The sequence below is a fragment of the Priapulus caudatus genome, unplaced genomic scaffold (assembly GCF_000485595.1).
Source record: "Priapulus caudatus unplaced genomic scaffold, Priapulus_caudatus-5.0.1 Scaffold55, whole genome shotgun sequence".
Classification (NCBI taxonomy): Eukaryota; Metazoa; Priapulida; class Priapulimorpha; order Priapulimorphida; family Priapulidae; genus Priapulus; species Priapulus caudatus.
The window spans coordinates 671129-685228 of record NW_014577116.1 but is presented as its reverse complement, the minus strand read 5'-3'; the positions used below and the strand labels follow the sequence as shown (position 1 = coordinate 685228).

General features: G+C 40.7%; 2 protein-coding genes and 1 long non-coding RNA gene across 3 annotated transcripts; 2 read left to right on the top strand and 1 right to left on the bottom strand.

The window, feature by feature from the left end:
- Nucleotides 1-1501: 1501 nt before the first annotated feature.
- LOC106820992 (probable RNA-binding protein 46) lies at nt 1502-2036 on the bottom strand. Its single transcript, XM_014825610.1, has 2 exons — nt 1919-2036; nt 1502-1884 (listed from the first exon to the last, which is right to left on the bottom strand). Exons 1-2 carry the CDS (start codon nt 2034-2036, stop codon nt 1502-1504), a joined length of 501 nt encoding a protein of 166 aa, XP_014681096.1.
- A 2240-nt stretch (nt 2037-4276) lies between these two features.
- On the top strand, nt 4277-6368 carry LOC106820991. The gene is made up of 4 exons (XM_014825609.1): nt 4277-4494; nt 4859-4976; nt 5344-5430; nt 6312-6368. The coding sequence occupies exons 1-4, from the start codon at nt 4388-4390 to the stop codon at nt 6366-6368; spliced, it is 369 nt and encodes a 122-aa protein (XP_014681095.1). The 5' UTR covers nt 4277-4387.
- Nucleotides 6369-7908: 1540 nt separating this feature from the next.
- On the top strand, nt 7909-9058 carry LOC106821021. The gene is made up of 2 exons (XR_001395688.1): nt 7909-8408; nt 8768-9058. It is a non-coding gene; the product is annotated as an uncharacterized LOC106821021 (long non-coding RNA).
- Nucleotides 9059-14100: the final 5042 nt, after the last annotated feature.

The following is a 14100-nucleotide window of genomic DNA, read 5'->3' as shown; positions in this document are numbered from 1 at the left end:
CTACTATCTACGATCAACATATATTCCACTCTACATATACATTCATACACTTAACATGATTATAGATATCTGGCACACACTTAACAATAGCTTATGAAAACCTTTCTTTGCAGATAAAATCAAATAGAATAGAAATATGGAGAGGAAGGGGCGTGGCATTTCTCCCATGGCTAGTACAACTGAGCATGAATACCGTTTATGTAAGTGTGTTTTAAGCCCGGCGCACACGTGAGTAATTTTACTCAAGTAAAATGATGCATGCGTCAAAATGCTCACGTGTGCGCCGGGTTTTCGTTGAGTTTTCTGACGCATGCATCATTTTACTTGAGTAAAATTACTCACGTGTGCGCCGGGCTTTAGATATACAGACGTTTATTGTTATGGATTTTGAATGGGTAATTAAGACAATTCTGGCAGACGTCGTGTCGTGCTGTGGCCGCTCGCAAACGCCGAGGCAGAATGCTTTATGAAGACGATAAAGAAGTCAATTAAAGCTGCCATAGCGGAAGGGAAAAGCTGAAACCAGGAGCTCCACAGCTTTCTACTTAACTATCGAGCAACTCCTCACAGCAGCACTGGCATACCTCCAGCTACGCTGATTGTTTTGTTCAGGAGGGCCAACAAAACAACCCTTCCCCGGATCGCGTACGAGCAACCGCAGCACGACGTCTGCCCGAAGTACAGCGAGTCCAAGGCAAGGATAAAGGTGTACACGGATCGCAAGGCATACGTCAGAAAATCTCGTATAAAAATTGGTGAACCTGTGCTCATGAAGAGAGAGGGAATGAGAAAGTCTGACCCCCCGTTTGATCCGAAACCCCTCATCATTACGAAGAGAAATGGATCAATGGTGACGGCAGAATGTCATGGTAAGACGATCACCAGAAACTCGTCCCGATTCAAACGCTCCCCCACACGTACAGAAGACGTCCCGACGTCGTCTGATGAGGAGGAAGAAGAGCTGGGTCTGCAACAATACCACGGACCAGACGATCCGCCGCCGGACACTGTTGTCCAGCACGTGAAGTTAACAATATTCTCAGATAACCTTCACGTAATTTTCTCACATAAATCTTCATAACGAATCTTCATATCTCACATGAATTTTCTCTGCATAAATCACGGCAGCCATACTAATTGAGACTCGCAATGCGCGTGCTTGCAGGAGCTCAGGGAGCTGGTGGCGCAGCCGACGCAGCAGCTGAAGGATGAAAAGAAGAAGCTGCTGCTGATGGAGACGCGCTACCCGAGATGCAATGTAGACCGCAGCGAGAGCATCGGCTTCTGGAGAGATTCAAGGACTTCGTCATGAAGTAGAACTAGCTTCATGCTACAGGGAAAAGCAATCTACCCTGACCCTGAGATTAATTGTTGTTAGAATGCACCTTATACAAACAGAGTTCTTTTCAATTTAAAGACTGTGCTAAAAGACTGAAGTTTACCTTTAGTACCATGTCTAATTTTGTAATATGTATGAGATATTCGTGTTTCATCAGCTACTTCAATAGACGCAGGCAAAGTTTCCGATGACGTCTATGCAGCCGTGGGAGCAGTTTCCGGGTATCAGCTTTCTTCTAGCCATGGCGGCTGGACGGTGGCTATCGTATTCAAGAAAAGCGAAACGCCAATTATTCGATTTATCTGTAGCTGATGGGTACACTATAACGTGTACAACTCCGTCCGTCAGTTCCTGTTTCATTTCGTTTTTAGGTATACCTCCAACAAACAACCGGCAGTTATCAATACTCGGGCACACACCAAGGTACCGACCCTTACGTATTTCATAATTGCTCAATTGCTTTACTGCGGTCGAGGCATCTTCTTTGTTAGTGAACATGCAAAAAGCATAGCCTCGGTTGGAACCAGTGAAATCCATCATCAACCGCAATTCAATTCATCATCTTCGAAGTGTGTGGAATTTTACCGATGAATACTTCACATCCACGTGGCAGAGGCGGTCCGTCCAAAACAGGCGGAGGTCCACCATACTTTCTTTGGACATTCTCTTGAGCTATTGTGAATGCAGTTCTGTTCATTAGATGTAATAGGGCAGCTTGGTTTTTGACATTAGTAGTACTAACACATATCCACTTAACTCATATCTTTATTCACTTGACATAACAAGTTGTATGGGAAAATGTGGATATTTGCTACTAAATTATATTCAACATCATAATTTCCTCATTGGTTAGAACTATAGCCGTAGACCAGTTTCCTAGCGTTTCAGCTATTTACGTATCTTTGTTAAAAATCTGTGGTATCATCACTATAGCATGTGGATATTTGCTACCTACCACCCTAGTGATGATGATGATGATAATTAGAATGGTTGTGGATTTCTGCTACTATTATGTGGAGATATGCTACTAAAGTGGATTTTTGCTACTAATTTAGTAACAAGTATCCACGCCTGTGGATACTTGCCGAATAGTATTGCCGAGTAAATAAATAACTCACTTTGTATATATAATTCCTCAAAATAAACGCTAATGGCCTCTCCATCATCATCCGTTCAACTATTTACATGTTATATGTCACGGTCAATTTGAACCATATGATGTAGTACGGTGTTTTAGCTAAGAGAGAGAAAGAGACAGGGGGAATTNTGAGACGCCGGGAGACGGGGGAGACGAGATGGAGGCGAAGAGAGAGAGAAGACGATGGCGCCGGATAGTTAAAAAAAACATCGTCAAAAATCTGAGCCGGGCGCAGGCCACTATAGGTTCTACGCAAGGCATACATATTTGGCAGAACGCCAGCATAAATGTGATGTGCTATATACAATGTATGCAAGACGCAACACCAGACAATGTGTTCTAGACAGATACGCCTGCCGCAGTGTACTGTTGGACAAGGCTGCCACTCGTAGGGAAATCCCGCTACGTAGGGGGTTGTTAGCCTTCGTAGGAGGTGGCGGAGATACCTGACGGTAAAACGAGCAATTGGTAGGGGAAGTAGGGGGTTTTTTGAATTTCAAAAATTGTAACGCCTTTTTTCAATAAATATCGAAACCTCAAAATCCTCGTGCTGATATTGATGCGGGACAAGCCGCTTACGCGGCGGGCGTTGCCGTAGTCACAACAGGGCGTGTAGCCGTTCGAATGCCCAAACAACATACTCGACATACGAATCTATAGTACACAATGCGAGTCGTATGACACTGTGGGGCTCATACTTCTGAGAATTTTAGATTTTGAAGGCGTGACCTACGGCGGCTGGGCGGACGTCATTAAGATGACGTGAGCACGACTTCAAAAGTGTCAGTTTGCTGTGCGGGGACCGAGGAGCAGCTACTACAGGGGCTGATCAGTCCCGACTTGCATTTGACCGTGAGGACTGCAGCCGCATTTCTTGACGCAAAGATCTCACAGCTCGCGACTCACGCTGACAATATCTGATACATAAGTCGTCACGCACGAAAAAAGAAAGGCTGAAATATCTGACGCACAGCAAAAATCTTACATATCTGAAACAGTCAGCTTTAGGATGTACCAAATTGCACAAATTGAAGTTATAAAATGCCAAAAAGCTCCCTAGCGTGGAGGTGGGAAACACCCTCCCCCCCTCGGTCGCTTCACTCCTCGCCTCTCACGTCTCACTATTACCCAATGTTGGCATGCCTGAAGTACTGAGTGTACCTGTAGTAAGTTGCACTTTATTTGCAGGCATCTATAGGCTGCTATTTTATGTTATAATAAATCTGCTTAAATCAGATTATATATTCAAGAGTGAATCCTTCTAATATTCACTGTGCAGCGCTTTGACACAGCGGTGGCCACTCGCCCGGCGGCGAGTAAGCATTTTCCTGGGCGACTCGGAAGATCTATCACTGCAGTGCTGACCAGCGCTGCCAGCTGGCCCAACCTATATTCTTTGGGCGACTGTGATATTTTGCGCGTTCATTAAGCCCGGCGCACATTGGCGAACATTTTGCTCAAAACATTATCGTAGCAATGTTGCCATGAGATCGTTCGGGCAATGTGCGGGTGAAAAAAGTCGCCGACATCCTTGTTCCAAACAATGTTTCTGAAGATCGAACATGTTGATATACTCCGAACATTGTTCGTAGGAATGTTTCGTACAATGTGCGCTGAATGTCGAACAATTCTAGGAACATTCTGTAATGCTATCACGCGATGCCACGACGCCGATCACGGTGGCACTTCTACAACAACAGCTACTAAGACGGGCGACCAAGGAGGTTGTTCGCTGCCGCAACAATGTTTAGGCAATGTGCTGGTCAGCCAATGGGAAACTCGTGAGCCGCATTGCCATTTTAGGCACCAGGCGGCAGCACAATCGTCGCGGTCCAACACACATTTTTCTTTTTGTTGCCAAAGTGATCTTCAACAAGTTTGTCTTTGCCGAGATTTTCGTTTTAAAAACCATGCCAAATGAACGGGAATATGGAAAGTGGAAGCTAGGCGAATTAAAAGAAGAGCTAGGCAAGAGGAGAGCCAAGAAAAGCGGGAAAAAAGCCGATCTTGTGAAACGGTAAATTTCCAAACGAGCGATAATACTAATATAGTAATAGCCATATTTACCTAGGCCCATGTCATTGGAAATCAGATACTGGTCAATGTAATGGAATATTTTTTGCAGAATAAGTTAAATACATATAGTTTCTTCAAAATGTCAATTTCTATAAACAATCTATAAAAACTACACCCCCCCCCAGGCCCGTGCAAAGCTGGTAATAGGCCTAGGCCGGATGGGAAATGTAGGCTCTATTTCAAACTGCTCATAAGTATTTTTGTAATCAGTGCTTAAATGTGTCACTAGTAATGATGATAATGATGTTGAACTATTTCTATAGATTAAAACTAGTAATTATATTGCATGTTGTTTTATACTTCAGCCTTGAACAATATGATCGGAACAATAACTTTGGTAAAGAACAGCTTGAAGATGAACATGCATACAAGATCACCACCCCACCAGCAGAAATGTATAAAGACCTCAATGCTGACTCAGAGGTACTATTTTTATTTATTTTTTGGTTCTTAAATTAAATCACACTTTCTATTTAATTTGTTGTTGTTGGTATTTATTATATGTTTTGTTGTACATAGTTAATGTATTTAAGTAATCCTGTTCTCTTTAACTTTGAACATGTCTGCCTTTTTTTTATTTTTTTGACTGACAGCCAGTGAGTTGAAATAGTAGAATGCCAGATACTAAACGCCTATCTCACCAGACGTTTAGTGCTGTACAGAGACCATCTGTTTTACATTATGAATAAACCTGTGAAATTTTACTTCATTTAAAACAAAATTAATATTGGTGGTGTATAGTACATCGGCTGTATTTCTTAATCACAGGACTTATTTGCTTTGATTTCAGTTCCCAAATGGTGCTTCAATCGGTGGGAGAGTTACTTATCTCCATTTAATGCCACTGTTGAAGACAGGGCCCTTTGCCAGAAACTTCGTAAGGTTGACGTTATTAATTTTTAAGTCTAATGTTAATGCTCGGTAATGCCGTTAATTTTAATAAGCGTTGCAGAAAACCACTTAAACTAAACTTACCTTTAGTGAAAACTTACGATAACAGGAACTTCATCACAATAAGGCTGCCTGATTGGTATGGGTATCTGATCACAAAAATTCAAATTCAATTACACAATTTTATTGTACATCACAGGTGATTTATGCATATTATGATGGCTAAAACACATCATAAATTAATATTTGATGAAAATTATTACCGTGGCGTCATGAATATAATTCTGCACAACAAGCAAATGTCTGCACACGTGCATAACAAGAGACGCCGGAGAATCGTGGCAAGCGTTTGCAACTATTTGAAACAAGCGGATACAATGCCATACGTCATTTAATAAATGTATTGTTTGTGTTTATATTAAGGCGGTAGCATAATTAATTGATTTTGAGGTGTTTTTCAAGAAAACATCACATCCTTTATTCAATTATTTAAAATACATATAATTATCACTATATTGTAATTCGTGGTGTAAATGTGTTATTTCAACTTAATATTAAGTTAAGGAGGGTCTAGGATCTCTTAAGTTATAGAGAAAAGTGACGAGAATTTTTACTTCTCTTACACTTTACGAAGTTTTCTGCAACGCTTTACAGAAAAACTTAAGTTATAAGGGTTAATGTTAGACTAATTTTTTGGTCTGGCAACGGGCCCGCAGGACAAACTATATACAGAGCGATTTCTGTATTTCGTCCGGGCTGCCTTCAGTGAAGACAAATATTTTGTCACGGCACGCTGTGCTGCGGAGATGAGAAAGTCGACTGTTTATGAAGTGACTGTAGTTGTGAACAATGTCGGTGTCATTGTAGAAACTGAGTGTGAGTGCGCAGTGGGCGAAGCTCCCAATGCACATTGCAAGCATATAAAGTGTGTTCTATTTGCACTCGTTAAATTTTCCAAGGATCGGGAAATTATCTCCAGGGAGACCTGTACTCAGAAGTTGCAAACATTTCATCATTGCAAGCCATACAGAGGATCTCCCTTGAAAGCAAAACAACTGAAGTTGCGTACTTCTGGACGTGGCCGAGATCTTCCAAACATTTATAAGAACTTTGATCCTAGACCTCCTACCATGATTGACAAGGACTCCAATATATCAGCATTTCATATGCTTGCATCAATTATCAATCATCTTTGGGAACTCAAAACTCGCTTCCCATGCCCATCCTACAAATCATCCCACCAGCAAACATTTACGGTATCGCCCAATGATCATGATTATCTCAAAGACCATCCTGAAGATAAATCTTAAAAGTATGGTGTGAAAGACATTTCTGCTGAAGCTATTACCAAGCTCGAGGTGGAAACCAGAGGACATCAAAAAAAAAAAATGGAAAGGAGAACGTTGTTTGCGCCTAACGTCATCAAATTTCGGGCGGATTTGTAAGTGCACTGACAGGACGGACAAGAAAGTGTTGGCAAAATCATACGTAAAGTCCAAAACAATTGATGCAGCCCCATTGAGGCATGGCCTCAATATGAACACATAGCTGTTCAGGCCTATGAGGAGATGAAGGATGTTAAACCACACCATGTGGAATGTTTATTCGGAATCTCATCCATTCCTTGCCAGTACACCGGACAGATTGTCAGTGACAGTATTGTGCTCGAAGTTAAATGTCCATATGTGAGTCGTGAACAAAAAATCTCACCAGACACTGTGCCATATCTCAAATCCAGAAATGGAAGTTATTTCTGGACCCACAACATCAGTACTTTTACCAAGTTCAGGTCAAATGTTTTGCGCAAAGCGGCAGCAATGTCATTTTGTTATTTATACATTTAAAGACTTGGAAGTTGTTGTTGTACAAAGGGACAATGAATTCATTCAGTCGATGCTTGAACGTCTAACTGACTTTTATCAGCAATATTTCAGACAGGCCTTGTTAGACACAATTTTTTACAAAGAAACTGACAAGTATGCATTTGATGAAAACAATGTCCTGTGTTAAATCCATATATATGTATGTTGATGTTAGAAATCTGCTACAGATTTAATATCTTTGATATGAATATACGACAATTGATTGTTCAGTTGTGTTTCATTGTCATTATGTTACTGATAGGTTACTGATGGGTTTTTTAGGGTTTTTTAGGTATTTTTTAGGTTGATTACGTCACCGTAAATAGTAAAAAATGAAAAAAATATTTCTGACTTTTTCACAAAATATATAAGTAATTCTGTGTTTAGCATTTTATGGTTAAAATTGCTGCATTACTACTTCTATTTTACTTTATTGTTCGATTACAAAATTCGAGATCTATGACGGACAGTTTGATGTGGATTCCATCCTCGCCACATAGCCATAGCACACAGCAATTAACTAGTTAGAATACATTTATTCAAATATGTCCAGGTTTTTATGTGATTGTCTTTAACTAGTAGAAAGAAACATATATTATCAGGCTTAACAATTTGATCGATTTTGTTTAGTCCCATTAAGTCTCTTTTACTTTTAATGCTAAATAAATTGGGATATTTTATTTTAGAAACAAATATTTACCATAGAAAATTTCAGTGAACGTAGATCCCTTTAAATTACAGAAATAAATGATAGTAAATAATACATATCTTGTCCCATTTGAAAGTGTTCTTGTAATGTTGTATCACCCCGTTCAAATCAGATATCATTGATATGATTTAAGCCCATTAACCTCCCTTTTTGTGCTTTGTTGCCATATGGCACATGTTAATTAGGATACCAAGTAAAACTTTATGTTAATTTAGGAGCACTTTATATCCTCAAAAAAGCAATGTAGTCGTATGGCACCGTATTTTAAATGCATCTGCACCAGTCGGTGCTGCCATCTACATTTCCAGTAATGGCGGCGCCCATGAGTGGTTGACAAGACCAAAAGTTCCAAGACAAAATTATTTATTTTCGACTTCGATTACGTGTAAATTGGTAAGTTATGCATTCATTATATAGATAAATAATCATAGAATACCTATGTAACATGATGCATGTCTAGAATTCAAAAATTGTGCGGCCAGAGGGCCATAAATATGATGTAGCCATATGGCAACATTGTCCACTATCGTTCGTTGTTGACTGCGCCATATGGCTACATTGGTCAGTTTCGGTAACTTTATGTTTATGTGATTATTACACAGTTTACTCACTAGATTTAAACTATAAATGGCCAACTATCGGAGATAAGTTGCACAGTGCTGTACCAACGTAACACATTTTATAGCTGTTCCTAAATATGATACATTTCATGTAATTTTGGCATAAAAAATATTAATTTTTTGTCTTTTCAGGTTGACAATATGGCATTCAGTACAAGGTATTTTTATGGAAGGACTGGTCCCACTACAGCTGTTATTCCGGATACTGGTGATGTATCTGATATTGGCGAGTCTGATGATGAACAAGACCCTTCAGGGCAGCCACTTGGATCAGCTTCAGAGAGTGATTATGAAGATGAAGAAGAAGAGGTTAGTGTCGAGGAAGACAGTGATGAGGATGACGATGCACCTCCAGCATCATCTGATGCACCTCCAGCATCATCTTCAGCATCATCTCGCAAAAAAACACAGTGGAAATACAAATGGAGAAAGGTAGAACTAGATCCAGGCAATGTTGATAAAAATTGCCAATTCACCGTACCTGAAGGTATATATACACCTCTCACGTATTTCTCAAATCTATTCACTGATGGTTTGTTCGACCTGATCGCTAATGAAACAAACGGTACTCTGTGCAGAGTCTTGGAACATCGATCAATACAATACTGATGAGATTAAAACTTTTGTATCTGTGATTCTCGTCATGGGAGTGATCAGGTTATCGGCCTACCGCGACTACTGTCCAAAGCGTGTCGGATTTCAGCTGTGGCAGATGCCATGTCTCTCAAGCGGTTCGAGAAAATACGCCGCTATTTACATTTTAGCAACAATACTGAAGCCGATCCTAATAATAGATTTGCAAAGGTACAACCTGTGCTGGACTTGATCAGAGAGCAAATTTTGAAGATTGAGCCAGAGGGTGATTATTCTATCGATGAAACTATGATCCCATACAAAGGAACTCGAGCAGGAAATTTGAGACAGTATATAAAAAACAAACCGAAAAAATGGGGATTCAAATTTTTTACAAGGGCAGGTGTGTCCGGTATCGTATATGACTTTTTACCGTATGCCGGTTCCTCCACATTCCATGCCACAGCTTTTGACGATCCCAAGGAAGATGAACTGGGTTTATGTTCAAAATTTGTTACTGTGTTGGTGAGATCTATTGTAGATAAAATGAACTCGAAGGTTTTTATAGACAACTATTTTTGTAACCTTGAGCTTATTGAATTCCTCAAATCACAGAAGATATTTGTACTGGGCACCATGCGTAGAGACAGGCTTCGAAATTGTGAGCTTGTCAGTGACAAAGTACTATCCAAGAAAGGGCGAGGGTTCATACGATTACCTGACGGATAGATGCTGCATCACCGTTGTCAAATGGGTTGATAATAAGAATGTTATTTTTAGCTAGTTCATTTGTTGGTATTGAACCCGTCGGGTCTGTCAAACGCTATGACAAGAAAGAAAAGGCTAAGGTAGACATACCTGCTCCTGCTGTTGTGAAGATGTACAACAAGCATATGGGCGGCGTGGATCTTGCGGACATGTTAATTGCACTCTATCGAACCCCTCTCAGGTCCAAAAGATATTACCTCAGGGTATTTGCTTATATGTTGGATATGTGCGTGTGTAATGCTTGGTTTCTGTGCAGACGCGATGCAGCCATATTGAAAACTAAGTACACTACAGGTTTGAAAGCATTCAGACTTGATATAGCCTCCAGTCTCCTTCTTGCTGACAGGATCCCTACTCCTAAGAGAGGAAGACCTATGGGGAATCCTCCAGAACCTGCCATGAAAATTAGACGACCCACAGTGAATTTGCCCGTTGAAGATATTAGATTCGACCAGAAAGCGCACTGGCCAATCAACAGCAGCAAAGGCCGGTGTCGCAACTGCAAAACAGGCTGGTCACGTATGAAGTGTAGTAAATGTGACGTCTTGCTCTGCTGGACCAATGAAAGAAATTGTTTCGTGGATTTCCACACAGAGTAGACTAGTTGTATGTATAGTTGTACCGGTAGGCCTATATGATATAAGAATAGTGTAAAATCACTGGTGTTGTATGTTTTACATGAAAATGATGTAAGAATAGTGTAAAATCACTGGTGGTGTATGTTTTATTACATGAAAATGATGTAAGAATAGTGTAAAATCACTGGTGGTGTATGTTTAATGAATAATGATTGTAAGAATTAGTCGTTAAAAATCACTGGTGGTGTATGTTTTATTACATGAAAATGATGTAAGAATAGTGTAAAATCATTGGTTTTAAATAAAAAATATATATTTCATTTAGTGAAACACTGTATTTTATTGAGTCATTTCCTTACGATATGGCCATCTAGCCAGACATCTATGTACTACATCCATTTTTAACCTAAGATGATCAATGTTGCCATATGGCTACTACCCCCAATTTCCCCCAAAATGGGGTAAAATGAAAAAAAAACACTCTAGTGCATTTAGATACCCCATCTGATGATGTGATAACGTAGAAATAATTTTACTATACCAATTTATGTTTTGGCACAAAAAGGGAGCTTTAGCGTCTGAGCGAGCAAGTTATACCCCTTAGCAAGGTACAGGCCTTCGCTATATCAAGCTTAATAACCCATCAACAGCCTGACGAAGGTGCACTCCTAAGGAAAAATATAACCAATTACAAGCCTCCAGGCCTGCTAGCATGCTAACAGCCGCCTTAAGAAGCCTACAGGTCTGCTAGCACAGCCTTATACCCTGACAAGCCTAGCAGGTGATTGCCTAGCAGCTTAGTAAACCATCAAGCTAACCTACGCAGTCTTGCGTAGCAATGTAATAACCATTCTTTATTTCATTAACTCATTATTAATTAAGAAATTAATTAAAGTAAATTAAATTGAATTAATTAATTAAATGATTAAAGTATAAATTACATTAAATTTTAAAGAATAAATTAAATTAAATTGAAATTAAATTAAATTTAATTGAAATTAAATTGAGAAATTGAAAATTAAATTAATTTAATTAAATTAAATTAAATTTAATTGAAATTAAAGGTATAAATTACGCAGTAAATACCAACGTGAGGAGCATGCTTCGTGGCCTAGTGTTAGGCTACGTAATTCCTGGATCCACTGAGGCTATGAGTTCATCCCGGCCGGGAGGCAATAAATTTTCTCAAGGTGTAAAACCTGCCTCTCAACATTGGAGTGCGTGTTGAAAAACCATCCCCCGTGCGCTTGCGATGACCACGTCCGAAAACAAATTTATCGCGACGTCATCATAAATTACCAAACGTCATTATGCTCTATACCTATAGAAATAGAGACCTAACAGGAGCCGTTAGGTAGCATGGCCTATAAACCCTCTTACAAGCCTACGAGCCTTGCTAGCAAGCTAACAGCGCCTTAAGATAGGCCTACATGCGCTGCTAGCAGCTAATAAACCCTTAACAAGCTACAGTCGTTTGCGAGCAAGCTGTTAAACCGATATTACAGCCTGCAGGTTCTGTAGCATGCTATAAGCCCCTTAAGTAGCCTACAGGCCCTAATAGCAACGCGTAACAATGCCTCTTAAGAAGGCCTACAGTCCTGCCCCTAGGCAAGCTTTATAACCAATTAGCAAGCCCTACAGGCCTGTAGCAGCTTAATAACTCCCTTAAAAAGCCTACAGGCGATTGCTAGCAAGCTTATAACCCGAATCAACAAGGAGCCATAGGCAGTCTTGCGAGCAGCTTGATACCATTAACAAAGCTACAGTCTGTTAGCATGCTAATAGAGCCTCTTAAGAAGCCTTACAGGCTCGCTGCCCTTAGCAAGCGGTATAGCCAATTAACGAGCCCTTAGCTCAGGCAGCAGAATCTGAAGCCCCTTAGAAGCCTACCAGGTCTGGCTAGCAAGTCTTATAACCTAACAAGCCTACAGGCTCGTAGCAGCTTATAACCCCTCAACAAGCTACAGTCTTGCGAGCACATAGCTTATAACCAAGTACACAAACCTGCAGGTCTGTTAGCATATGCTAATAAGCCCCTTAGTAGCTTACAGGCCTTTTTAGCAGCTTAACCTTAACAAGCCTACATGAGGCCTGCTCGCGATGATTGCTCGTTGGTAACCAATTAGTCTATTACAGTGCCTGGCGTTAGCGAATTTTGCCTAACAGGGCCCCTTAAGAATCCTACAGGTGTGTGAAATAGCCAATATGTATTCATAACAATTATTAATAATAAATTAATTGAAGATGAGAAACTTAAATTAAAGTTAAATTAAATTTAAATTAATAATTAAATTTTTTGATTAAATTAAAATTAAATTAATTAAATTAAAATTACATTAACAAACGTAGAGATGCTGTCGTGGCCTTAGTGGTTGGCTACGTATACTGTCCACTTGAGGCTGTGAGTTCTATCCCCGGCTCTCTATATGATTTTTCGCTGATATGTTTGTAAAATTCCTGGTGTGAGCGTCTGCAACATTGGCAGCTGTGAATCTCCGTGGCCTTTGGACCACGTCCGTAGAAATTGCTCGTGTGTCACGTGCAATCATAAAGTATAATCCGGTCTTAAGCTTATAACCTAATAATAAGCCTACAGGCCTGGCAGGGCTAGAAACCCTACACGAAGCCTATAGGCTGGCCTTAGGCAAGCTGAATCTCTTCTGATCTTCATATTTGCTCCTGGCAGCGGGCCTGCATGAGCAAGCTAATAACCCACTTAGAAACAGGCATACTTTGACTAGCTAGCCAAGCATTATAACCGAATTAATAAGGCCTACAGGGCCTGATGTGCAAGCTATACAGTGTCTCTCTTTAGAAGCCTAGCAGGTCTGCCTAGAACAAGCTTATAACCGCATTAAGCAAGCTTAGCCTGCTATGCAATTATATAACCATAAACCTGCGGGTGTTGTGGTCATACAGGCTGCTAGCAAGCGTAAACAAGCCCTTAGAAAAGCTCACTTGGTGCTGATCTCTCTACTATACATTGGCCTCTTAGAAGCCTACAGGTGACTGCTAGGGAGCTTATAACCAATTAACAAGCTCTACAGGCCAGCTAGCAAGGCTAACGCCCCTTTAAGCCTACCAGGTCTGCTAGCAGCTTTAACCCCTTAACAAGCCTACAGGCCTGCCTATCAAGCTTTTACCATCAACAGCCACAGTCNGCCTATGCATTCGGCGCACGGATCCATAGCTGCCAGCGCTGCATACTGTCGTAGGACGTTACCGCGGTCGCGTGCGCCTTGCCGCGGAACTGCGTGCAAGATCTGCACTCAGCGCTTCGGATCAACACCTTTCGGCAACGCTTCTCTAGTATCCCGTCTCATCTGTATAAATTTCTCGCCTCCTTTCGTGAGGGAATCTGAGGGGTTCCCCCCAAGAGCTGGTGGGTGTAGGGTAAAAGTGAAGTCCTTCTCGGGTAAAGATGGTTCTTCTTTGGAGGGCTATCTCCGCCAATTTGATCTGATATGCAGATTAAATGGTTGGAGTAAGGAGGAGAGGTTGATGCGGTTGGTAGGGGCCCTTGAGTGGCCAGCGTCCGCCATCTTG

Excerpts from the sequence above, each read along its gene's own strand:
- LOC106820992 (XM_014825610.1), bottom strand. The coding sequence starts at position 2,036 with ATGAACAGAACTGCATTCACAATAGCTCAAGAGAATGTCCAAAGAAAG. Across the intron at positions 1,885-1,918 it reads TGAAGTATTCATCGGTAAAA|GGTTGATGATGGATTTCACT; the intron begins TTCCACACACTT and ends GAATTGAATTGC.
- LOC106820991 (XM_014825609.1), top strand. The coding sequence starts at position 4,388 with ATGCCAAATGAACGGGAATATGGAAAGTGGAAGCTAGGCGAATTAAAA. Across the intron at positions 4,495-4,858 it reads AAAGCCGATCTTGTGAAACG|CCTTGAACAATATGATCGGA; the intron begins GTAAATTTCCAA and ends TTTATACTTCAG. Across the intron at positions 5,431-6,311 it reads GGCCCTTTGCCAGAAACTTC|AAACTGAGTGTGAGTGCGCA; the intron begins GTAAGGTTGACG and ends GTGTCATTGTAG.